The 27,269-nt window shown below is 38.4% G+C and overlaps 1 protein-coding gene across 10 annotated transcripts in view; it reads left to right on the top strand.

The window, feature by feature from the left end:
* The window catches only part of tmcc1a (transmembrane and coiled-coil domain family 1a), a 43,768-nt gene that overhangs the window by 10,275 nt on the left and 6,224 nt on the right, over positions 1–27,269 (top strand). For 7 of the 10 annotated variants that reach the window (XM_008414038.1, XM_008414036.1, XM_008414039.2 and 4 more), the window contains 2 exons: positions 25,963–26,220; positions 26,414–27,105. In XM_008414038.1, coding sequence (XP_008412260.1) covers positions 25,963–26,220; positions 26,414–27,105 — 950 coding nt within the window. Of the gene's footprint in view, positions 1–2,562; positions 3,130–18,764; positions 19,523–24,062; positions 25,047–25,962; positions 26,221–26,413; positions 27,106–27,269 lie in introns of those variants that run through there. The other 3 variants (XM_008414043.2, XM_008414041.2, XM_008414042.2) reach the window with 3 other exon arrangements.

Genomic DNA, 27,269 nt, shown 5'->3' with positions numbered 1-27,269 from the left:
CCAGTCTTTGAAAAACAGTGGTACAATGGAATGTTGTGCTATTCCATCATAGCTCATTTTAAAATTCTGCGTTTGAGTTCAGGCAAGTGTGTCGTACTTTTGGAACAGACCCATGGCAGCATGACGTGGTGAAAGTCTGTGGTTCTTACTCTTGTGTTATCTCTGGTTAGCAAAAGAACCTAACAGTTATATCAAACCTGAGCCAGAAATTTGCAGAACCTCTGAGAAGTTAATGTAAACAGTCGAAGTACTGAGACTTTGTTGTGTACATGGGTAAAATCTAAGATTTATTAGAGACCATACAATTGTTACAACTTTTCCTACATTTCAGCTGTGGCCAGGCCTACATATTATAATAGTTATATTTATTGTGTCTGAAATCAAGAAATGTGCGTTTAAAAAAATATATATATCAAGGAAAGGAAAAAGAACGAGCAACTGAGAACGTAGTCGGAAATTGTCGTAGAGTGATGATGTTCTTTGTGGAGCACCAAATTTTTAAATGAAAAGTAGAGATGGTAAAATCTTCAGCTTGAATTTAAGTTCATGAAATAAAAATTCATATTGTGATTTATCCAGTGAAGAGGCAGAAGTCAGGAAATGTGCTATCTGAGAAAATTAGCTTGAACTGCTACAACATGCTGGAATTGTTTCAAGGCCAGTCTGCCTGTAATGCACCACAGTAGCAACTGACCACTTGCTACAAAAACTGTCATGACAAACACTAGAATTCTGCAAGTTTTATAGTGAGATGTTATTCATTTTGCTCCTTTCTGATTAGCACTGTTGCTGTAATTCCACAGACATCACCCCTGTCCTTGCACTCAATGTCTTTGCAGCAAAAGTACTTGGTCCATTCAGTAAACATTCATAAATTCATTTGACATATTCCAGCTAAAAAGGTGTTTTTTTTTTCAAGAAAACAATTCATTTTCCCTGTAAACTCCTACACTAAAGCTGTAGGATTCATTATGTAACACAATGTCCATATGTAGCGATCTGGCTCTCATTCTGTTCTTCCCACGACACCTGAATCAGAACTTTTCTATAACTATATATAGCTTTGTGTGCTTTTAAGTGGCAACAATTTTTCAAGCTGTTTTTCGGTCTATTTTGAGAATTACAATCAAATCCCTCTGCAGTTTGTCTCAGTAGAGATGGATGACGAATCAATTCTTCTTGGCAAAACACACGTACAGCCTCTCCACTCCTACTTCTGACTCTGGAACCTTGATTTCCAAATGAAGTGCAAAATACACTGTGATCGAACTGAGTGTGGTCCTTTTTCTCCCTTGGTCGAGTAAAATGCTTCTGACTTTGTCCCCGGCTGAGAGGTGGTTAACACAAGGAACCATGTTTTGGATGCATAAATGGATATCCCCCAAACTCTTGAATGGGCTTTACTTGATCCTCTTGATCTTCTTTTTTCCTTCCACTCAATTTTGCATTAATTTGATTGGATATAGCATTCTGATTGTTTGCTGGAGATGCTATCTGCTGTAAAACTGTCTTTCCATGATTGTATAGGCCATAACATTTCAGTGTTATAAATAAGTTATTTAATATTCAAGTCTTCTGAGAAACTGAATTTTGGGGTTTTATTAGCTGAAATCCATACTTATCAAAAATAATAAGTTACACTTCTTAAACTGAATTATTAAAAATAATCAATATTTCAATTAGGTAATGTGACTTTTTTTTTTAAAGACACTCCTGTACAGATGGTAGTAGTTATTCCTTTGTGCCACCAGAGGTCGCTGTCAGATCTACTAACCAGCTCTGAAGCGTAACATGGAGCTGCTATTTGCACTATGAGCTCATCGTGGGTTATTAAAATGACCTTACTTTATTAGAATAAAATGATTTCCTTTTAATTCAGTTGTGTCTGGCAAATCTCAGTCATCTGGAGAGGTGCTTACATTCAGTAACGGCTTTAATGTAGACTCTATCTTTAATAAAGTTCCTGTCCTGTGTGAGTGACCTCACCCTAACAGAGAGCAGACATGCGAGCGTTATTAGTCTTTAGAGGATCGTGGACCTCATGAGGTCTGGTGGAGGAGATCAGAACCCACTCGCTCATTTCCAGCTAACATCACAGCCCTGCTTTAGCATAGCAACGTAGCAATGTCATCAGGGCAATCCAAGCTGTCGCTGTGGCTACCCTTAAAATTGCAACATGATGTATACCCTACTTTTAGTTACCATAGTAACGGCGTAGTTGACCTTGGAAGTGTGACATCCTGCTGTTTGTGGGGGTTGAAGGTTCAAGGCTCCTTTTAAAAAAAAAAAAAGTTCTTTATCAGGAATATTCAGCAAGTGATCGATTTCTTTCTTTTCTTCTTTGCTTCCTCTCCTTAATTTCCCCCCGCTGTGCTTCCTTTGACCCTCTGGTTTCCCCTTCCCTGTCCCCCCCCTTCCCTCAATCCCTGGAGAGAGCTATTACAAGCAGTCAGCTGGTCCCTCCTCCTTTGCCATCTCCCCCTCCTCCCTTTCATTCCCTCTACCGGCACCTCCTCCACCTCATCCTTCTCACCACCCCACCCTTCGGCACATTGACAGGAAGCAGGAGGCAACCTTACCTCGTCCTAGATGAGTGAGAGCTGAGCTGTAGCTGAGTGTGTGTCTGAGGGTATCGTCAGCCTCCGTCTTCAGAGAAGAATGTGGTCGGGTGTGTGCATGCGTGAATGTAAAGTCTCATTTTCGCCCGTGTTTACGGAAAATAATTTGTGCATTGATGGCCATGTGATTGTGACTGAGTGAGTGAGTGAGTGAGTGAGTGAGTATGACACACCTCACTTCACTATGAATACAAGTGTGGAGGAAACACAGTAAATGTGTTTGTCTTTAGCCACTTCATCTTTTTTTTGTCTCTCCCCAGTTTCCTCTCCTTTCTGCTCACTTGTGTTTGCACAGTGAAGGGGTGCAGTGTGAACCCGTGGCTATTTAGAGAGGATGGTAGCATGTGTGTTTGTAGCACGTGTGTGTGAATGGGGAGTGTGTTATTGGAGGCAGTGTGTGCTTTGGAGGGCTGTCAGCAGAGGGGAGTAGAACCGGGATTCCAGCTGTGGGTCTGTCAGTCAGTCAGAGAGGATGGTGCAGCGTTTCAGTCTTCGTAGACAATACTCCAAGGTAAGCTTTCCACGCAAATGTGTGCTCGTATCTCCATCCACAAATTTTTTCTTTTTTTTTTTTTTTTTTTTTTGCAATGAAATCTGGGTAACATCTTTTTTCTTCTTTTCACCACCTGTCATGAAACTTCTTAATAGTATGCTCCTTGCTAAGCATGTTTAACTTGATTTAAAAACTATCCACATCTATGTTAAAAGATAGAAATCGTCCTGCACCCGTATTTCACAAGAAGCATCAGTTGCACTCTTCTGACATTTCTGGATAAAATAGAAGCTTTGTTTTGTGTGTTTTTAATTTTCTTTTCCACTTCTGGGTGGTGTGTTGCACGTGGCAACTGAGTGGTCCATCTTTTGAGTTTATTCAGGCTCTTATAAACATTAACTCGCACTAATGCTGCAAGCGTGCCCGTCTTTGTAATCGATCCAAGGTCTCTCCAAGGGATGGGCTTTAACTATACACATATATGTGATTATTTTTGATTAGAGAGCATTTATGACTCAATCTTGATAGCAGGCTGTTAATGTGTGTTTTACGATTGTCCCCTGGTGGTGATGTGGATAAAGAGAGTGGATAGGTTGTGTTAAGTACCAATAACATTATTTTTGAGTGCCTGATGTTCTGGTTCTTGAACTCGGTCTGTTATTTATAACAACTAGGTTTTGCTCTGATTATTTAGTTGACTAGCCACGCCCTCCTGACCTATTTTAATATATATGCAATAGTTCTGGTAACACCACATGCTTCTGATTTTGCTTTTAGATAGTAAAAACTAATCTGATCTACTGGCAGACTTACTATACTATACTTTTGGAAGATTATATAAATTTGAGCTGTAATGAAAACAAACTGTAAATGTTAATGAATTGGTGAGGTGCCACATGCCTGGCCTCTTTCCTGTCTACAACATGGGTCATATAAGCATAAACTAGATTGTGTGCTCAGTGTAAATTATTCTTCATCTTGCTAGACTTTATTTAGTTATATAAATAAGAAGCTTAATTTTACATGAGTTCTGTATTCAAACATGTCATTACTTGTTTAGGGGAACAGAATCTGATAGTTGAGAGAGAAAAACATCAATGGGATCCTTTACAGCTTTTTAATCATTAAGCTGTCACATTTATTTATTTGCTGCTCCTGCTAATATGGAAAACACATTTTCTTTTACATCTTTTGGTCAAGACTGATGCGTTGTAGCATTATTAGTTAGAGGTTTCATGTTTGTGTTTCCTCCAGTAAATTGAGCACAAAGTGGTTTACTGGTCACATTAATTATGTCTTCTTCTGCCTTTCCAAATAAATCTACATGTTAGAACAATCTACATTTGTTTTAAGTGCTTTCTCATGCAAATGTTGAAGGTCTGGTTTTTACTTCCTGCACCAGCTGTCATATCAGTTACAGATTTTAAGACTTGTGGCTAAATTTGCAGGTAAATAATGCCACAGTTGACCTTGATACCTAATTTGGTATTCTCCATAAATTTTCAACACAGTAGCACGCAAATAATATTAATTTACAACATAAATACCAAAATAAAGTGTATTAAGGTGCAAGATTTTAACTGATATAGGGTTTTTTCTAATTGGGATGTTGTCAGACGAGTTTAAGCAGTAAAAAGGGAAAAAAACTCTGTTGGGATATGAGCTAAAAAACTGAAGCCAAGCCTTTAGGCTCCACCTTTCACGCTAATAAAAATATTTTTCTGGCTAAAAAACTTTAACAGCGTTTGTCTTTGGTAATCATGTTGTTCTTCGGGCCTGTCTGCAACTTGTTTTTTTCCAAAAATGTGGAGGTGGGGGAATTATTGGAAAAGAAGGGGGTTGGTAGGTGACCTCTTTTCTTTCCCTGAAGTCAAATTTTCTCAACCCACCTGTCTTCCTGCTCATCCTTTGTCTCCTTTTTGTTTCTGTGTTATGTGTACATGATGTGACATTTCTGTAAATTATCCATGCAGACTAAGACAAGGCACAATTCCTTTTGTTGTTAATCCAAAAATGAAAACGTAAAAATAAAAAAGGATCAACAATTTTAGATATGAAATTTTAACCTTTTACTTAATGGCTACATAAATCAAATTATCCTGGTGTTCCCATTTTATGCTTTGATGACCACAGATCTGAATCTGTATAAGGAATTAAGATTCAAAACTGGCAAATGTTAAGTGGATCTGATGTCAGATGAAGGGAGAAAAATGTACTTGAGACCCAACATGCTTTTCTTTTCCATTTAAAGCCTCTGGCTGTCTTTTGATAGCGCTTTCATTAATTGAAGATTAGTTCTTTATTTAGCAAAATCTGTCTCTGGGTTCTGTTTGTTTCTTTGTTACTGAATGAAGCCTGATTTGTAGGACATCTTTGCCTTTTGTGCACCATTTTATGCTCTGATTAAGGTTTTTTCACTCACAACAGCATAACAATAAAAGTATTTAAAGTCTAAAATTTACATAGAAAAAATAGCTTTTCCTTTAAAGTTTTGGAAAAACCAAGCTGATGATGTCATTCTTGTAAAGCACTAAGTTGCAGCAATTCTTTCAGGTACTATTTGCCAAACTACTAGCAAACTATTGTATGAATCTTAACAAAAGCATTTGCTTTTCATGAAGTAAAACGTAATTTTATCTGCTGACTGAAGAAAATAAAAAATCTTATCATTTAAAAAAAAAGTGTTTCTCTCATCCTCCTGGCATTTAACAAACAAAAATAATTTTGGTAATCTTAAATGACCTTAAGCAGATAACATTTGGTCAGATTTAATGATATACTAATATGGAATAAAATAATAAACTCCTTTCTTAATCCTGTTAAGAAGGTTTCCATCTGGATGACTTTGCTGAAGTGCTAGGCTAATGCTGCTGTAGTTATTCTGTTTTGATATAACTTACTGGTTAGCCTGATAATTTATTTTAATGTGGTTCTAGATAATTGTAAGCAGACAAATATCTGTTCTTCTGCTTCATAAATCACTTTGCTTTGATTGTCGTCAAGATTAACAAATTGCTTCAGCTGCACTCAGCACAGCCATCGTAGTAGATCGCATACTTGGACTTTTACTGTTAACTTGTAAAGTTGGAAAAACGGACATTACAATGGAACACAGCAATGTTAATACTGTTTTGCAGGCAGAATAGTTGTGATTTTTCAAATATTTACTGAATAAAGCACGGCTGCATGACTCACTAGTGTGTGGCAGACAGGAATTAATTGACAGGATAACAACACCTGTCTAGAGTTTCTAATATTTAGATTTAAAAATATGTTGATCAAGATCATAATTTTATCATATAGCTGGAATTAGATTAGACCAGCAATAATATTTAGGTTTTACTAGTCTTGAGTTTGATTAATTTACATAAAAGTCTATAAGTAGAAAATTGTTTTTGACATTTTTTGGCAGTATTGCTAGAGTTATGACCCTATAGGAGAAGATTTGTAAGTGTGAGTGAGAGGGAGAAACTGGACATCACCTGTTCCTGTGGCTTGTTCTGTCCTTGCTAGTTTTAACATCCTTTTCACTGAGCTCTAATCATTTCTCACCCTTTCAGCCTATTGGTTGTTTTCCTTTTTTTTTTTTTTTTTTTTTAGAGGTTTTACTTCAGTGGTGTTGCATGTTCTGAAAACCTTTAGTAGAAATTGGATTTTCTCACATTTTAAGGCATGTGTCCTGTCCAGTCACTGACACCCTACATCGTCTTGAAAATCTTTGTAAGGAAAAACAAAGAAGCTCTCAGGCACACCCATGTATAATCAAACAACCGAGTTTCAGGGAAAGAGAGGGACAGCCCGGGGGATAATGAAGCACGTGTTCTTGATTCACACTGGAGGTGATGTCATCCCTGTGTGTTTGCTCAGTACCAACCCATCAATGGTTGTTTTTCAGGTAGTGTCTAGAAGCGTGTGCTGCTGTGAGCAAGCATGGTGTCTGATAGAGTTCCTCAGTCCTACCTGATTAATGGTGAGGATTTGGTGAACTTTGGAAGAACTACAACAAGCTACCACTAATCTAATAATCTATAGTTTGATTTCTGATAACTTTTGGAATATGATAGTTGTTCTTCTTTGAGTGAGTTAAGACTTACTTCCTCTACTGGCGATAGCGCCTCTTATCAAATGTGGCTGTTAGTCATTATCTAATCATATCTCTAAGTCCTGTACTTAAGTCCATCATGTCGGACAAACAAATCACACCTTTTTTTCTATTGCATTATATATTATTGATTTACCTCTATTGTTTCTTCCAGTAGTGAATTTTTATCATGTGAGCATTTATTTAACCAAGATAATCATTAATCACCAGAGTAAACGGCAGTATTGGCTACGAGATAAGTACAATTAATGTTGGTCTTGGTTCATTTGTTTGGGAATATTGCTTTTAAATTACAATACCGTGTGTGGCTGTGGAGGTATTTTATTGTTTGTTCAAACTGGAAGTGTCCGGCCAAGACCAGACATTGGAAGCAAACGCCACTGGTCACTTCTGTTTTTAAGCTTTTATTGTACTATGTACTACGTGATGATACTTTTACTTATAGGTGACTACATAATATCACAAACAATTTTTTCCTCCAGACAATTCTTTAGGTTCACACAATGTAGCATAACAGTTTTCATTACGTCATCCAACTATGCATTGCAAAAGTACTCATTCCTTTTGCATATTGTCACAATTACAACCACAAACCTTAATGTATTTCATTGGAAATTTATGTGAAGGACCAACAATGACTTTAAAATGTGTTTACTAATAAATGTCTAAAAGTTTGTATATCTTGTGGTCTGTATGATGCTGTTTAGTCACCGATACTCCATTATAAACTTTTAAGGCCTACACTGTGCAGGGAGCAGCTGTATTTTTTTGCTATGATTAAATTATGCACATTGTGACTTTTATTTATGTTTATATTCCAGTTCATGTATCCACCACACTCCTTGTAACCTCTGTATTTCTCTTCCTTAGCAACCTTTATTTCTTTATTTTGACCTCCACATTCTTTACTTTGTCACTCCCGGTCTTAAAGGCCGCCTCAATTTGGTTTCCTCACCCCCCACTTCATCGCTCTCCCTCTCATCTGTGTCCAGTCTCAGACAGTGGAGCTGGTCTCCATGGTAACAGGGTGATGTTCAGAGACGGTGGGGGCTGAAGCAGCGTAACCCAGCTGAATCCTCGCAGGTTTCCCGAATGATCTCACAGCCGCCTCATCAGCCTGTCTGGTGCAGTGATGACCTCTCACAGCAAGAGAAAAAGCTGCTGTCTAAAATTAGATTCACTTCATTGAATCACTGACTTTGTGTCAATAGTGTATAGTGTCAGCATGGAAGACTCCATTTTTCGTAAGTGTTTGAAATACTACATATAAACAGGGCCCACTAGAGACTTCATTAGCGAAATCTCTCCTTCCCTTCCTGATATATATTTAAACAAGACTGATGTAATGACCTACAAACAGCAGATATTTTAAAAATGATCCCAGTTCACTGGATGCTCTGTTGCTTTAGTAAAGGGGGACAAATTAAGTAAATGTGTTTCGTGTAGAGATGCCTTGGTAAGACATTGTATGCGTTTGTGAAGCTTTGACCTGCTGATCGTGATTGAAGTAGATTCTGGCATCTTGTCAGTAAATATAACAGAGAAAGACAGAACTACAGCATTCATATTTTTTTCTAACCTTTCTGCTGTGTGTGGTCTTTAAATATTTATTTCAAGAGCATGTGAGAGCAGTTGCTGCAAAAGTGAGATTTTCTTTTTCATTGTTTTAGACCAAAGACAAAATGAGTTGTCATGAGTTGACATTATAAACTGTCTTTAGCATTTTACTAACAAATGGCATTAATAAAACACAAGCCTCCGTATTCCTCGGAGCATATATATTCTTACCTTAAGTCTGATATTTTCTAAAGGATTACCACATTTCCAAATCAGGCATTGAGGAAAAGCATTTTAGAGAAAAAAAAACCGAGCAACTTTGCATTAAACCTTTATCTTATCCCTAAAGTCTAAGAAGAAAGTAATTCCTTTCGTATAGGTTTATACACCTCTGTGCTTCCTCTGATTTTATGTTACACACCTCATGGATTAAAATGGCAACTTTGACAGTTGTCACTGATCAGAAAAATATTTGATATTTGAGTTTGTGACCAGCTGGTCACCAGTCAGCCTGATTAAGCTGAAAATGAGCTGATCCTTGCCAAAAGTGGATTTCTCAACGCATACCTAAATGGTTTGCTGTGCTGTGCATAATTTCTGTGCAGACTTGGATCTTTTCTATCATGCTGTGTTGCATATGTGTGCAGCTTTGTGTGTGCTTGAACTCTTCACCCAAACAGTTTGTGTTCCCTTTGAAGTGTCGCCTCAGCCTGTTTAATTAGGCTGTTGAATATTCATTTCATTATACATGTAGGCCAACGCCCTTTTCCATCACCCACTGCTTGCAGTTGTAACCCAAACTGCATTTCCTACATGAACACATGCATTAAAGCTTTCACAGAGTTGATATCCTAATATGATATTTTAAAAGAACAGGCAGAGTTTTTGGGGCTCAGGAATGCTTGTGTGTGTATGATGGTGTTTGTTGATCAGCAGGGTGGACGGAGTCTTGTCGGGAAAGCTGTTTTGCAGAGGTAATCTTATTTTCCTCACAGATAGTTTGATGTTTTTCTGATATGGGTCTAAATGAGGAAGGATTCTGCTTAATCTCTCCATCTTCCACTGCTTCTACTAATAGACAACCAGTGTTAATCAAACTCATCACTCATCAAACCTAGTGCTTTATACTCCAAGTTCAGCAGAATGCACCCTTTTACTACATGTAGTTTGTTCCCTTTCATTGATTTTATTATTTTCTGAGAATGACTCTGATGGTGTTATGTTTTCTTTCTTTCCTTTTGTCTGTGTATGAGGTTTTGTGCAGATATATGTACGTGTCAGCAGTGAGTCACTATGGGTCATCCTTTGTGTGTTTATTTTTGGCCTGCAGCTGGTCTTTCCTCTTTGCTTGCATTTATGTCTATATCGTATTTTCTCAGCCGTTCTAGGGTTGCCACATACTTTTTTTTTTTCTGTTCCTTCAGACACTGACCATGCTTTGGTCAACCTTAACCTACATCATGCCTCTGCTAATTTCATTTTGAAGACTTCTATATTGGGCACATTTAACTTTCACTTACCCTTTTTGGAAAAGCAACAAAGTAATTAATGATTTTATTGAAGCAGTTAGCAAGCAACACTTGGCGGATCTTTTCACTGTCCTCCTAGATCCATTTGACACCCCTTTATCATATAATAGCTTGGTTTAATAATATTCTGACAAAAATATCTTGGTGGGTCAAAGCTGAGGGTATCTTTCTTAGGTTCTTTTGTGTGTTCAGAGGTGCTTGCCTGGAGTTTATTCTTAGCCCACTCTTATTTTGCATGTCAATAATCTTAATTAAGAAAATAAAACACTCCACTCATTTCCATTGTTATGCCGATGGTCCTGTGAATTAGTCCGTTACATCCACAGCTTCATCAACATCAGGTCCTTTACCAGAGCCAACAGTCTTTTAAAACAGTTCATTGCTCTTTGTACCTTTGTGTGTTCTAAACTAGTTTTAAAAGCCAAAAAACTAATTTTATATTCTATGATTATGATTCTATCCTTCAAGAAAAATCTGAATCTTAAACTCAATTTTTCTTCTGAATTAGGTTCTGGCTACAAAAACACCTTTTTCTGCTACTTTTATGTACTTTGCTTTTGTGTACATGCCTTTTACTTTGCTTGATAACAGGCATGTAATTTTTATAAATGTTTCTTCACATTGCTTAACTGCTTCTTTCAAAATTTATCAATGAGGTCTGCTATTCCTCCCCAACTTAAAACTTTGACTCCCATGTTGAATTATACTTTTTCTTGTATTAAGATTAAGTTGTTTCAGACTTCTTTTTTTAGAGGTATTCTCGGCATTCCCTCCCCAAATTTAAAATCCTGAATTCTCCATATGTGTTTTATTTTAATATTTTAAAGATTTTGTTTAGTTTACCTGTTACATATGAAATTGGACACAATTTTAATTTTGTTTATATTCGTTGTGACTTTATATATTTTATAACGTATAAGATGTAAGATGTTAGGGTTTTATACTTTAGTAATCTTTCGGATGGCAGTCATATTGGCTAGGACGCCATTGTAAGTGGTAATATAAAACTCAGTGGGTCTTTCCTGGTTGAATAAAATATAAAATGGTTTTTCTCCCCTTACACTGAAACGTCATTGAGTTTCAAAAGGAACGTTTCTAAGTGTTGCAGGTGTTAAGTGCAGAAAACAGACAGACTTTGTTGAAAGGCCAAGCTCTTCATCCCTGCCACTCCCTGCTCAGTCTGTACCATTTGTGTGACTGATAAATTATGGATGAGACCATAGATCGCTGAGCTCAGCTCTGCTCTGCTCTACTGACCCAGTTTGAACACACATGGACACACATTTCAAAATCTGATCACACCCTCTAGGGAAATATCTGCATATTTTCTCTACTCTAATAACCAGAACTTTCCTTGTACCTGACAATCTTTAGAATTGTTCTTGTAGTTTGCTGCTGCCGCCTCTCTAATTGTACATAGACACGTATTTACTTTCTCTATGCCAGTCTTATAATCTCACAATATCTCCCTATTACACAAAGTTTCTCTTTCTCATTGTGTTTTTATTGACTTTTGAATCATATACAGTTGTTTTGTTATCTTTTGTAACTCCTTCCATTTTGTCTTGCTATGACATTGCTTTTCACACCCTCCCTTCTTCTCGCGCTTGGTATGATTCATAAATCACCTTATTTCTTGCTGTGATTTGTTTATGCCACCTGTTCCAAGTCAGCATGGTTGTCAGAGTGACGACATAGGAATAAGGACACAAAGTGAGAAATAAAAAGAAACTGGCTATAGACAGAATATCTTCCAGAATCTGGAAAGCAGACAGATCATCCAAAGTCAGTTATACCAACCCCAGGTGACTCCTGATAAGTTGATATTTAGCTCCCTCTAGTGGACTCTTGCTTCTACCGGTTGTCATATTTCATCATCACCGTCAGTGATGTTCCAGTTGCCTATAGCTATATTAGCTTTATTTCTAAATGTATCTAATAGTATAGGGCAATGAGGAACGATACACACTTAACTGGAGCAAAAGGAAAAGTACAGACAGGAAACTATCACTTTTCTAAATGACTGCAGAAATTTTATTAAACACAATTAAAGCAACAGGATGGACTGATAAATCTAATACAAATTCATGAATAGTTGCAAACAACTTTATGGAACATTTGTGAAAGTCGCTCAGTTTTAGTAAAATGAACTTCGACTGGTGATCAGCGAGAATCCTCTTAGATTTTCATTAGATACTCAATAGCTTTCTGACTGATTAGAGCTTCCTTTTAACCAAATTCCGCTCCTAATTAACTGTCTTCCTGTTATGAAATCTGCTTTCCACTGGCCTAATTTGTACTGAAGAGAGAAGCTGTGCATTTGCTCAGACCAACTAATGCGTCTTTATCACAGTGTTCAGTGAGGTCATTACAGGGCTACGATGTGTGGCTACGCTTGATAATCTTTCAGGGTGAAAAGCCGGAACTGTTTGTTCTGAATTCTTCATTTTCCTGTTGATTAATAGACTGGCATTGTGTTTGAGGTTTATGCACTGGCCCATGGTGCACCGAGTATTGTGCAGCATCCAGCAAAATTGACCCTGTGTTTAGGCCAGAGCTCTTTCTGTTTCAACATTACATAACTTGGTTGGAGTATAAACGGCGCCTGGTCCAACAAATACCAACCACCTCCAACAGATAAACATTTAGTCTCCCCATCTTGGCACACCATTTCCTTTCACATAGGCATATTTTAATCTGACATTGTGTTCCTGCTAGTTTTCTTTCCATAAACACTTCCCCTCTTGTATATCTATCCCCATCATTGTTTATATTAGTATTTAGCTCCATGGTTACCCTCAAATGTCACAAGAGATCATTGTAGCAAAGTAAAATGAAGTGGAAGCGACAGCAGCAAATGTAGAATAACTTTTTTACCACACCGTGCTGAGTGGGGCTTACTTATGAATTACTTCCAAATTTATATGCATTTGCTAAGGTTAAATCAGACTGGTAAAGTTTTTTAGATTTATTATCAAGGTAGATGCTTTAACATTATTATTCCTTTAATTTCACATGTTTTCATCACTGATATAACACTTAGAAGTGTGCGAAGTAGCATTGTCACAAGATTGCACACCCATCCAACATTGAAATGAATGTATTATTTACTTTATTTAAAAAAAATACTAAATATAGATTCTTAAAGGATATAGAAACATGTTATTTGCATTTGTTTTATAATATTTTCTTCTACCTGACTGTTGTAAGCAACCCCAACATTGGTCATTATATTTCCTGTCATTACGGTAACTCATGCATTATGTAACCACTCACTGGACCATTGATTGTGCTGAAGCATGGACGAGTTGGAAAATACTTTTTTTTCTTTTTTATAGAGAAGGTGCTTTTTCCAACAGACCAAGCCTCGAGTCATGGTTGTCTCCTCTTTTAGACCTGAAATCCCATCAGTCAGTGAAGACAAAGCTTACTCTCTTCTCTGTTTATGTAACTTCTCTCGCCCCCAGATCAAGCCACAATGTGATCAGTGACCGTCGCATAAAGGGTACACTGACGCAAGAAAAATACAAAAGCTGTAGTTGAAAGCATAATTTTAGGGAGAAAATTGTAAAATTGTTCTAACAGCATCAAACCTTTAGTTAATACTTCTTGTTTTGATCTCACTAACAATTGTATTCAATTAATCTATACTTTAACCCTCAGTTACATCAGAATCAGTCTGTCTTCTGTCTCTGGACTTTCACATAAATATTTGGCCAAGCTGCAGGCTTGGTCCAAGTTAAGCTCCAAATGACAAGGCCCCTTGTCTGGCAAGTTTTTCACTGCTAAAGAGTGACTGAAAGAAGTGCAGCATGCCTGTAGTACTTGCAATTAGAGCAAAATGACTATGGTTAAGGCTCCCATCCCTTCAAACCCTTCAGTACTGTGTATGTTGTGTTGCTGCTGGTTGTGGCAGCGTAAAAAAAAGTTGATATTCTGAAGAAGTGACAGGCAATCTGCTGTGTAGTTTTGACCAGCTCAATACTGTCCAGTTTATTACACCGTTGTCCTCCAGTGAACCTTGTTCTCCCTGTCGCAATTATCTTTTGATCTTGTTTGTTTCTATTATTTATTAATGTGGCTTCATGCGGTACCAACTTGTGCAACACTGAAAGAGATTTTCCAGTAGTTGCCTCAAAAATCTGGGTGTTAATTCAACAGGGAAGCTCAACAGGTTTAGAATCTGAATTTGTCAGTTAAGATTGCCTTGTGCTATACCTAGTTCACACGGCAATATATTTATACCAATTCGTGCTCCAGTTTTCCCCTTCTGACAATCTTAGGGTCACCCCGACTATAAGAACAGCTCATAACATAATTTTAGGAGATATTCCTGCTGAGATGCGTTAAGAGTGAGCTGGTCTGCTAAGAAGGACACTGGGACTGTTCTGATCTAAAATCTGGTTTAGTAAACATGTTGGATTGTGGCTGTTGCATGTGATGTGTAACCAATCAGGGTAATTTAAAATGCAGAAATTAAAAATCTGCTTTGGTACACCTTAAAGTCCAGTGGACATCGGCAGCATCTTTTTCTATCTTTTTTTCATTAAACACATTCCACAAACTATTTTAACTGCTTATTTCTAGTTGGCAATTGTTGTTTAGTTTGGACTCATGTTTGGCCGTAAATGTTTTGTGAGATTTCCCGTATGACATCTGAATGTTGATCAATGATGCAAGATAAATTGAATCGGTAGACAGCCCAGCCTGCTCTGGACTGGCTACTGCTTATCTGAGATCAGGTTATTGGGTTAACTTGTCCAGGAGGGAAACCTAGACATCTCTCTCCACCTTATTCTAGATAAAGGATTTCCAAGGAAAGGGGGACATATAGTTCCTCCAGCAAGCTCTAGTCCATTCTAGTGGGATCTGCTTGGAGAACGTCTAAATGGAGGGACCCAGGAAAACATCCTGATCAGATGCACCAGCCTTACTCTTAGCAACCTCTGGATCAAAGGTCTCTTAAGGTGAGCCTCGCCACCTTACAGAGGAAGTTTTATTTCAAGTTATTGTATCTGGGATCTTTTTCTTTCAGTCCTGATCCATATCTTATGACCATAAGTCTGGGCTGAAATGTGGAGTGACAAGTAAATTGGGAGTTTTGCTTTGACAAGGTTCTTTCTTTCTACCATAGCAAACTAGAACAGTTCCTGCATTACTGCAAACAGTAACGCAGGCTCTACTTGAGCCAGAGTTTTCTTTTTGAAAATTATAGCAGTCATCCTGACCAAGCAAACACCTGGCTCACCAAACTGAGAAACTATGTGACAACAGCAAAAATGAAATCAACCTTGACTTGGTGTTGAGAGTGTGGAGGCAATTCTTACAAATGAGTACACGAGGGCGAGACAGCTAACAGTCAACCTAAGCAACCCCCACAAAATGCTTAGAGGAACTCAACCTTCAAGTCTTTTCAAAGCCACAAACACGCGTAAACAGAAAAACTTCATGTCCCCCTTGTCACTTTCAGGAGGGTAGAGGTGGTATACTGTTCGACAATGAGGATGAAGGCTGCCGTTCTTCTCTTTTCTAACACCCTAGAGTTAAGTTTCTCAGGGAAGTTATCATAATACTTGGAACACATACTCTAGTTTTCATTCCTCCATGCGATATTGAAGAAGCATGCCACCATTGGCAGCCCAACAATCCTATTTGTGCCCTTGGTGACCTTTGCCTTGATGATAGACATGCCTTCCCCAGGTGTATAGATTCTGTCTCCTACATGGAGAACATGGTGGTTGGATTTGGTATTTTCCAATATAATTTTGTGGGAGAGGATGACATTTATGCAGTGCTGTTTTTTACAGATCTGTTCTTTTTCTTTAGGATAATACGATATGATACAATGATGCACTTGTCTTGAGTTTTGATTGTTGGCATTGAAATGATGCTCTCTTTAAGTGCATGCTTGTAATTCAAGATCTAGACTGACTAGTTTTATCTCTGAGATTAAGCATCGTACACCTACATATCCTTATCATCCATTTGAAGTTTGAACGTCTACTATTGCCACAAAGTTGGACAACTGAAATTTCTGAAATGCTTTTTGCTGTGTTTTAAACTAAAGTGGGGGAAAAATGCCCTTTGCCATAATTTTTTTTATTCATCCTTTTTTGCAGTAGTAGTTTTCTAATAATTTTCTCTTTGTAGTTCATTTTAACTACTATGTCTTAACGTTACCTTTTCATCATCATCTTTTACATGTTTAACTGCCCACATTCCTTAAGGCTGTTAATATTTCTAATAACAACAATTACTGGCCACTATCAATTACTGGCCACTATCAGTTAGCGTGTGGTGAATTAAAATAAAACCTCTACAAAGCCACAGCTGCTGTTTTTTTCCCCTAATTTGGACAAAATAATTTATTGCTAGTGAGGGAAAAAACACCAATGTGGCTAACGTTTCTCTTCAAGTTATTTTCAGTGAGTCAGTCACTCGTCAGGACATGAGTACACCCCCCTCTGTGATTTTGTGATTGTGTAGCCACTGTGCCATTTGTGGTATGCAAGTAATGCCGCCATTCAGAGTGTAAAAGAACCGAGTCACTCTGAGAGCTTGAGTGTTCCTGCAGGGGGGCACATGAAGTTTTGTTCTGTTCCAGATTTATCTTCACATGAGTTTGATTTCCCCTTAATGTCGACGCACTCATTAACCAAAGTAAATAATCTGTATGAATAGCTTGTCTTATGGCACCTGTAGAACCTTAGGAGATCATGGGACAAAAGGGGACTCTTCATAAAATAATGAAAATCAACCTTGAACATTTTCTTCACAAAACTGTGTTCAGTTGGAGGCTTTGGTAATGCAGCCTGCTTCAGTAGATCCTTCCTGTCCACAGCCATCAGCTTCTAGAACAACTCTTCGAAGATCCTTAAATAGAGTTACAATAACAGTGAATTTCTCATTGGGATTATTAAAGTATTTTTGAATTGAAAAAGACTTGATACCAAAGCAAAAGAGGGGTCATGTTGAAGATTAAAGAATAAATATGAAATATTAAAATTTTACCTGACCTTTTACCGTAGGTTCCATACTTACCAAAGGATGCAATAGTAAATGCATTTGTACCAAAAATATTGGTTACAGCTATTTCTGTTCGGTACCCACATGTACCAAACAAATAGATCTTTATGTGCAGAACTAAGTGTGTAGTGCTGTGTTCTGTGGTGGAACTTTAAAAAGTGACATCAAAACAAAACGGAGGGGACTCTCGGGGATCAAAAAACCCTCCTATTTGGGAGAATTAGGGTTTCTTATGCAGCTGCAATAGTGAAAGAAAAATTTTAAATTCCAGAAAAGCATGTTGTTCACTCTACACCCAACTAAATTACTCACTTGAAACATTAAGCTGGGTGGATGCATGACTTATACTGAAATCTGCTGATGTCTAAATCCGGTTGTTAGTTACATTCAGCCAGTCCAAAGTGCTGCACAGCATGAGGATACTGATACAAGATTATGGTACTGTCATGATGAGTTCCACTGACCAAAAGGGATTTCCTATCAGCTGTGCTTTTATGGTACTTTCAAGTACACCTTGTACGCTGGATTGCCTAAATTTCAAAATAACTCCATGATCCATTGATAAACTTTTTAGCTTTTATTAAAAATCTATCCATCCATTGGCTATACCTGCTTGTCCTTTAATAATAAAACATTATACCCAAATCTCAACTCAGTTTTATTGTAGCCACTATTTTATCAGCTCTTGTTTCAGCATCCATGTCTGTCATGCCATCATTCGAGATAATATCTTAGCTTTGGGTGAACTACATGAAGTCTTCCTTTATCTTAGGATAGTGTTTATTAAACACAACAAATCATCCTGAGACTTGGATCTTTCTGGATGCTTTGTTATTTAAATATCTTTTGTCAGGCTTTACAGTTGTCTTTGACATCTGGTATCCCAGTAGTTCACTACTGAAGCTTTTTCTAATATTTAAAAAACTGTACTTTGGTCCTGCACTGAAAATATTTTTTTTTCCTGCTGTTAGTATTTCTAATAATTGCCTCTTCAGCATAATTGCTGAAGAACAAATACACTTTTGGCCATCAACTTTGAATGTAGTATGTAAATGTATTTTGCTATACCTTAAACCAAAACTGTTCACTGCATCTATGTTCTTTTCTACTACAGCCTGTGTAAACACTGAACTTTAAGATCAGTTGTGATTGTATAGTCAGTATTGCTTGCAAGAAGAAACATTTGACCAAGCCCAGCTTGTCGATGCCCACAGGCAGTGGAAGGTGATTCATACCAGCATGCTCACTTGAGTCAGAAAACGATTGACTCTGACGATCATACTGGGTGATAATTGAAAATAATTTCTCCCTTTGTTCAAGCCTGAGCTAACTACTGTTTTTGGTGCTGAACCGGTCTAAGAACTCCAATAGAGGGAAACTTTCCCTCCCCTCTCCTCTCTAGGCTTTCTCACAACCCCTCTCTCCTTTGCTCCCTCTTTCCCCTCTGACTCCCTCTCAGTGAGAGCTCCTAGTCGGTCCTTTCCTCCCCTTCCTTTCTCACTTCCCTCACATCCGTCCTCTGGGTTTTTGCCTCTTTTCTCCTTCTTGGGATTTTATCTGAAATGGACTTTTTGAACATTTAACTTCACAGCGAACTCTTTTTGCTTTTGCTCTCGGCAGCATCTAAACCAGCAAGCCTCCAGTCGATTATTCGCCTCTGCTCTGTCACTCCAAAGCCACTTCAAATGGTCGCTTTGCTCAAAGGGAGTCCGTCCTCTTCCACTAATGCAAACTGGAATTAGTGGAAGCACTGCTAGTTGGACTGCATAGATTTCTGCTCCAAAGCTTCTGTGACTCTGTGTGGCATGTGTTTGGTCTGAAACATTACGAAGGGAGTTGAGAAACGTCTGCTCTGCAAAAACTCTGTCGACTTAGCAGCTACCAGTAGTCATTATTTTTTGTTGCCCATTCTGGATATTAAATCAAGCCCACATTAAATTATCTGGAGTTTTCTTTGGCTTCTTTTTAAGTGGAGACTTTGCTCAGTGGAGTCAAATGGACTGTGTTTGAATGAAATGATGAATTCTATGCACCTCTCTTTTCCCAGTGCTGTGGTTGCCTCCTGAGAGACACACAGATAAAAAAGACCAAGCTAATTTCCTGTCTAAGCTGCATGCATGTGACTTTCCAATCCCTCATGGAGGTCATCCTCAGCCTGCTAACTTCTGATACCTCTCCACTTCCTTGCCCCACCACTGTGAGTCTTTGTGTTTTTGTGTGCATGTCAAATCTTACTGCTGTATTGCAACTTCAGAGGAATCCCGGATTACTCTTCTCAATTGAAGATTGTTTCTAGAGTTTGTGCAGATTCTTCAGGGCATGCTATGTTTGGGATTGGCTCTGTGTATAGGGAAAACACATACAAATCTCGGTCATTTTGACCCGAGGACAACTGGAGGGTTAAGTCCATTATGCTAACACAAAAGCTGGTGCAACTTTATTTTGAATGCTATTGTTGAGTGACTGCATCGAACGAACCGCCTCTTGTCCTGCAACTCATGGACTTGCGTAAGTTTTCTGATCTGGGAGAAAGGATTTAAAGTTGCCTCACCAGATCCCCTTAAAGGAAACAAAAAGCGGATTTTGTTGTTATTTTAAGCTTTTGTTGGTTGGAACTGAAATCATGAGGGAATGACAAAAATGTGTATGTGTGTATGACCAAAATGTATTAACTCATAATTGCCCGTTCTGTGGACCTAAACCTACTTTCTCTAATACATGACTTTTATCTCAACTCAAGTTAAGTTTGAGTTTAATTAAGTTGAAATTCATGAACGACAGGAGGGTTAAAGATCAGTCAGTCAATTTTGAAACTATAAAGCTATTTACTATAAGTATAAACCTCTACACAGTGCAACTTAAAATTTAGAGTGACGTACAGGACTGAGCAAACAGTGCCTTACAATAGTATTCACACCTCTCTTTTCCACACCAGTGCATTTCACTGGGATATACTGGAATGTCAGACCAATGCAAAGTTTTGCATTGCACTGAAAACACACAAAATTTGACTATTTATTTCTGGTCTAGTTTTTAATACAAAAATCTTAATACACTTAATAAAAGTAAACATTTAGATATTTGCTCACCATTACTCCCTAACCATTGTTGTTGAACTTGAGTTATTTTGCCAGTGATTGGGCGAACATATTTTGAATCTCTACATATGCAAAAATAGTAGAGACATAGTCACAAATGCAGGCAGCTTTAAAGGTTACATCCTATTCTTTTTGTTGGGGTATCGCATAAAATCTCAATAAAACTTGTGGTTGTAATGTGACAAAATGTGGAAATGTTCAGAGGTTGTGAATACTTGCACAAGACACTGTAAATGTAGGAAACTAACCTTATTACGTCCACTGTGTAACCTAACTCCCATCACTGATGGATATTGGACTCTGTAGATAAGAGGGAATTGATAGCCCTGTAACCCAGCCTACAACCACTGAAATAGGGAGGCATGCCACGACAAAGCCGTGCTGCAGAGTTTCCATATTGCAGAGAACACTGTCACTGGAGAGGTGTGGATCAGGTGTGATTTCTCAGAAAGATACCTGATGTTACAACATCTTTGAAGCCCTACTTCACCAACATGGTACAATTAAACCACAGCTTCACTTGAAACGCAGGCTGACATCACAGGAAGATCACCACCACTCAGCTGCATTACAAGCCTCAACAGCCAGCAAGGTACTGAGCACTTTTTACACACAAACTGTTGTGACTTCAACCAGACAGAACATAACAAGAAGGATAATGTCAGAAGATTCAGACTCAAATGTTGATACTCGAAACAATCACAGTTCAGTGCTTGGATTTGAAATGCATGTTTGCTAAATATTGAAATAAAGAGTATGATGCAGCCTATCATTCTATAAACAGCAGAATCCATGATAATTTTATTCTTAGACATGTTTTAGGAGGGGTTAATATTAAATTCACATGATGAAGGAGAGAGGCAGATGTTTAGACAGTGTCTCTTTTTTCATCAGGACCACTTTACTGTCTCTGACCTCAAACCCTAGTCATGTGAAAATACACCAAAAACATTAAACAGACTTATAAAGGATCAAAACAATGGCTCTAATCTTTGTTCTTTGCAGCTAGAGATAGAAATTTGGCTGTTCAAAATGTTCTGGTCGTATTCATCCATTTATGTAATATGTGTGTCTGGCAACTTTAGTAATTTTTTTCTAAATACCTGTTTGTAAGGTGTGTTTTGTAGGTCTGCTTATGTTTAGGTGGACTGTTCCCAGAGCTCTGTTGGATCCAGGATAAGCAGGTTGCCATATCATGGCTCTAACCGGCTTTACTTGGATCACAGGTTGTTATACAAGTAGAGCCCCCTTGCCAGAGAGTTGGGACTTGGGTGAAGTGAGAACATTTTTCTGTAACAGTGCATGCAAAGCAGCTGTAGAGTAGGATTTATGTTGAGCAGATTAGTATTTTAAACAGCACTGTAAAGATGCCATGTTCTTTTTATTGATGACTCAAACATGAATGCTTTAGAGTAGATCATCAAGCAAACTTAATATCAGACAAAGGAAACTTCAATCATTTTTCTTTGGGAAGAGGCCAAACCAACCTTGAACGATCTGAAAAAATAATTTCCCGTTGGCTCAATAATTGGTGGCAGTACCTCCCATTAATCGCCGATGATATAGTAACTGCCAATAAATCTTTTGCATTCCTGTGGATGAACTGTGGTGTCTCTTTTGAAGCTGTGTGCAGGTTCTTTTGAAAAATTCCACATCAGAGATGTTTTCTGGTATAGAAAAAGACTGTTTATGGTCATATCCCAGAACGTCAATCAGATTTAATTGGGATCTATTTAGGAAATGTCTTAATTTTGCATATCTGGTGGTAAGACTAATCTAAACTAAACTTTTGCAAAACCTCTGGTTTCTAAGTTATGTTATGATTATTCTCACTCATTTAAAACAAGTTATGTTGTGATATCAATTCTAAAACAATTGATCTTTGTATTTGCTGACCCCCAACAGCGACTCAGTCTGTCCTTTTTCCTAATAAAGACTAATCAGAGGAACATTGAGTGCACCCCTCTATTACAAGCCTTCAGCTTCTGTTATTAGGCTACACAGACTCCAGTGATGAAGCCAGTCACTACTTGCTTCAGTGACTCTGCATATCAATATGTTTGGCTTAGTTAACCCAAGGGAATTAGCTTCATCCTTCGGCTGACAATCTTTAATTACATGCATGATTAGTTGCGGAACTCGGCTATTTACAGATGACTCTGCTTTGAAATTTATTACACTTTCCTTCATGTGAGATGCCAGTGAAGACTGTGTACTGTATGTGTGGGAATATGACTGTGTCATTCATTATTAAAATATTGGATTGTGTCCACACTGTGACCAATCATAAAGTATACATCCCCTATTTATAGATCATTGAAACAAGGACTCCATCTTTGGAAATCACCTGACCTTCCAACTGTCTGCGTTCACTACGTCTCACTGTAGATGTTTTCTTTGATCATTGACGGGGTGTGGTTTTGGTGCCAGTCTGTACAGTTGACTGGGCCTTCTTATCATGGTATCCGTAGCCCCCGTCTGTGCTGCATTACAGTGTACTGCAGTTTAGAGGTCAGCCACTTGTCCTTTGCCCTTTTTTATCTTCTGTTAGAGGGGATGTATTTGATTAATCAGATAACTGTCAATAGTGAAACTGGAGATGACTGATCAGTGTTCAGATTTACACCTTGCAGGGCCTCTGTGAATGAGGTAAGATCCCCATAAAGTTATTAATACTCTTTCCAATTAGAGCTAAACAGAGACCAGGAGCCACTACGTTTTTATTGTTTGTTTTGTTTTTGTTTTTTTGCTTGCCTGGCAAGCTATTCTAGTTCTGATTCATTTGATTGGATTGTATACCAAGCAGTCAGTAGGCAGGTTCAGAAATGAGTCTTTCTCTGTACGGCATGTGTAAGTTAACTCACAATTGTTTTTTTATTTTTTTTTTCTGTATAAGGCTACCTTAAAGATTTCAAAAAAAGGGAAAACCCCTTTGCTACAAAACAAAAACACCTGAAACATTTTTTTGTTGACCTGCACTTGTTGACCTATGTGGAGGAATGTGCCTAAGGATGGATGTTTGTGTCAGGTTGTGTAAATGGATGCCAAACTGGTTTTTCTTGCTTCTAGATGGCTTTCTATGGGCAGGCAGAAAGAACAGACTGGGACTTAGTACAATCTTGCTTTGTAGCCTAGTTATGTAGCCCTAGTTGGAAAAATACTAGGAACTGGTTTTCCTTTTTTCTTACCAGTTTTTGTAACCCTGTAAATATTACGCCATCATCCTAACCAGAGTGTCTGGACTTTTCTGGTTAAACTACGGCAATTACATGAATTGCACATTTCAAATACATTTAATATAGTAGTAATAGAATACACTAGTTGTACAAGAGGATTTGAAAGAAATATTCTATTTAATATAGTGGTTAAAATAGGTGATTAAGATATAAGCTTATAAAATATGTCTTAAAAGGGATTTAAAAGACAAAGTTTTTTTTTTTTTTCCCAATCTGACTCCCCACTGATTTTGTTCTAGTGAACAGGTAGTTTGAACCAGAAAGCTTAGTTTCTTACTGTATAACTGAGTCAGTCAGAAGAGCGTAGTACCTCAGAGATGTATTATATTCAGAGATCTGATCTGTACTTTGAGTTCAAACCAACTACAAAAAGTAATCAAAATTTTTATCTCAATGTTAGTATTCTATAACATTTTAAAAATCCATTATTATTCTAAATTGTTTATTTTTTGTTACTACCTCAAAGTTGTTTACAACTCTTTATTACTATGCACATACTTCCCAAACCTCATAAGTTATATGTTCCTTGCTGTCAAATTCATGTTACAAGGTACTACGGCAAAGTAAATTATCTTCTAGTATTAATAAAGGATTAATAAATGTGCTTGTTCACATTTACCAACCATCCATTTTCTTTTCACTCAACTTTTCAAACTTCTTTAGCAATGACTTTTTGTGGCTTACCCTCATTTTGAAATGTGCAACCGACTGTTTGCTGGACAGCTGTTGAGTCAGCAGACTTCTTCCTGAGTTTGTGCATTTCTACATTAAAAATTCTATTTTAGGTAGTTGGCTGTGTAATATGCTAGCTTTTTCATAACATTGCAGTTGTTTAAATGAACATGTAAAAGTTGCATGGCTCCATTTATAAAGCTTATGGTGCATTTGCTCAACATTATCAAAGTGTTTGTAGTGGCGATCTTTTGAACAGTTTCATCAAGCATTAAAAGTTGTTCAGAATTGGATTGGATTCTTTGAGCCTTAATTATAAAGTGTTGCTTTTTATTTCCTAATGACTGCTGTCGTAGTTATCTTGAGTCGGGGAAAAACAATCCCTACCTGATCTATTTGCGCTCTCTGAAGATGACGGGTTGCTGCGCGTGCCCTACAGCTGAAGGGGATGATGTCATCCCTGCGCTCTGAGAGGAGGGAGAAGTGGGCGGGGCTTCCGCTAACTGAGTTCCAGGTGCGATTTAAACTTTTCACAACAAGCCGCGCGGGTAGAAGCGACCGGAGCGTTGAGTGAAACGTAACGACAGAGCGAGCCGTCTGGGAGTTTTATTCACTGAAACTTAAACGAATCTAGACTAATGAAAATACAGAGCTGGTTTCTACTGGGAGGAAAAAAATGTACTGGGAACAACTTCTCCGTTTGAGGAATGGAAAGGTGAGCTGTTCAAGTTCGCAGGAGAGATGGTGGTTTCGAATGTAATGATGTGTATACACTTAAAAAAAAAGAAGCTTAAACTGCGTTACATGTAATCATAATATATTGTTTTCCTGAGTGCATTGTTGGCTGCGACTTGGGTTAGTCATTCAGATCAAATTGCATATGAGGCAATAGTATCATGCTTCTGAGCTCCTGGTGGACAGTTATTTTCATCAGTTAGAGCAGTTCTGACTTTTGCTTGAGGTGTTTCAGGAAATGAATCACATCCTCTGCCTGTGACTGCAGGTGATAGACTCGTTATTATCTCAGGTAGACTTCATGTGGAAGAAACTCAATTTAGATGGTGACTTTGATTTCTCTACTAATACTTATAGGGCACCAGACAAAATTAGGTCACAGTCTGGAAATAATCCACAAAAACTGTATAAAGCCAAGATTTCCTGTTAGACCTGTTACCTGTTATAAAAATAAAAACACCCTTTATTTGGTAAAGGAAATAAAAAAAAATAAAGACATTAAGAGCCTGTTTTCTATTTTTGTGAAAATATTTATTTATTTACAAGACTTTACCAACATGCAACATGTAAAAAACAATAAGTACACCAATGGGTGGGTACCTCAGATTTGTGTGAAGATGAGTTATTTCTTCCAGTTTCTTTTCTTCATAAATTGATAATTGGGAAGTTAATAACTGGCATCTTCCTCTTCAGACAAACTGACCATACGTTGCCTTTTCAGCTGTCTCACTTTCCGCTTTCCAAACTACAGGCCCATGAAAAAGCAGAAACCTACTTTTTTAACATGTCAGCAAATAAATAAAAAAAAAAAGAACAATATGCAACTTTTCCAGTTACTCAAGCGCCTTACGTCATGCCTCTTTACCCACTCTAAACTACCTCTCTGTTTGCTGCAGATTGACCGGCTGGAGGTGAGCGGCTTGGGCCAGACACCCCTCGCTGTTTCATATGGAGCAGACGGCTCTTTCCCTTCGGGTGACGATGCCACACCTGACCCTCAGCGCACAAAACAGGCTATCGCTCAGCTGCAACAGAAGATCCTCAAGCTCACAGAGCAGATTAAGATCGAGCAGACGGCAAGGGACGATAATGTCGCAGAATACCTCAAACTAGCCAACAATGCTGACAAACAGCAAAGCACGCGTATCAAACAGGTACTGTACCAAAAGTTTGTGATTCTTTAGTTTCAAATTTGATCAGGTGTATTTGCACAATCGCTTCATCACAATAAATTCTGTTGAATCAATCTGTGCGTGCCTTTAAGCTGGAAAGAAGGTTGCACATTGCATTTAATAGTAAGTAAAATGTGTCGTTCTTTGTGATTTAACACATTCTGTTACCTGGCAGGTGTTTGAGAAAAAGAACCAGAAGTCAGCGCAGACCATCCAGCAGCTGCAGAGGAAGCTTGAGCACTACCACCGGAAGCTAAGGGAAGTGGAGCACAATGGAATCCCTCGCCAACCCAAGGATGTTCTTCGGGACATGCAACAGGGCCTCAAGGACGTTGGTGCCAAAGTCAGCGGCTTTAGCGAGGGCGTGGTGGACAGCGTGAAGGGAGGCCTATCCAGCTTCTCCCAAGCCACCCACTCTGCTGCAGGTGCAGTCGTCTCCAAGCCACGGGAGATTGCCTCCCTCATTCGCAACAAATTCGGTAGTGCCGACAATATCCCCAACCTCAAAGACTCGTTAGACGACCCCTCGGTGGAAGAAGGGGTTACGGGTGGGGGCGGAAGATCCCTGACCAATGCTGGACACCATCTCCAGTTGAGCCCCAAATACATAAGTGACGACGACTGCTCTAGTGCTACGTCGGGTTCAGCCGGGGCAAACAGCACCACTGGGGCTCCTGGGGGTCCTCCAAGCTCTAAGGGGAACACACTGGAGAGAAGCCAGGGCTCCAGCTTAGACATGCTGCTACAGGAGGTGCAAGACTTGAGGGACGGTCAGACGAGGCTCGAGGAGAGCCTGGACAGTTTGAAGAGCAACTATCAGAGAGACTACACAGTCGTTATGCAAGCTCTGCAGGAGGAACGCTTCAGGTAACTCGGAGAACGTTCAAGAATGTATCACACATTCCAGAGAGGTTTACATGATCACAATCAATGGTTGGGAAGAAATCTGCTAGAATTAACTGGCAGGTAACTGGGAAGCACCTGCTAATTTTAGAAACAATTTTTTTTTTTAAATTCACATGCGGGTGATG

The sequence above is a fragment of the Poecilia reticulata genome, linkage group LG7 (assembly GCF_000633615.1).
Source record: "Poecilia reticulata strain Guanapo linkage group LG7, Guppy_female_1.0+MT, whole genome shotgun sequence".
Lineage (NCBI taxonomy): Eukaryota > Metazoa > Chordata > Actinopteri > Cyprinodontiformes > Poeciliidae > Poecilia > Poecilia reticulata.
The sequence above is the reverse complement of the archived record's forward strand: the minus strand, read 5'-3'. Positions and strand labels throughout refer to the sequence as shown.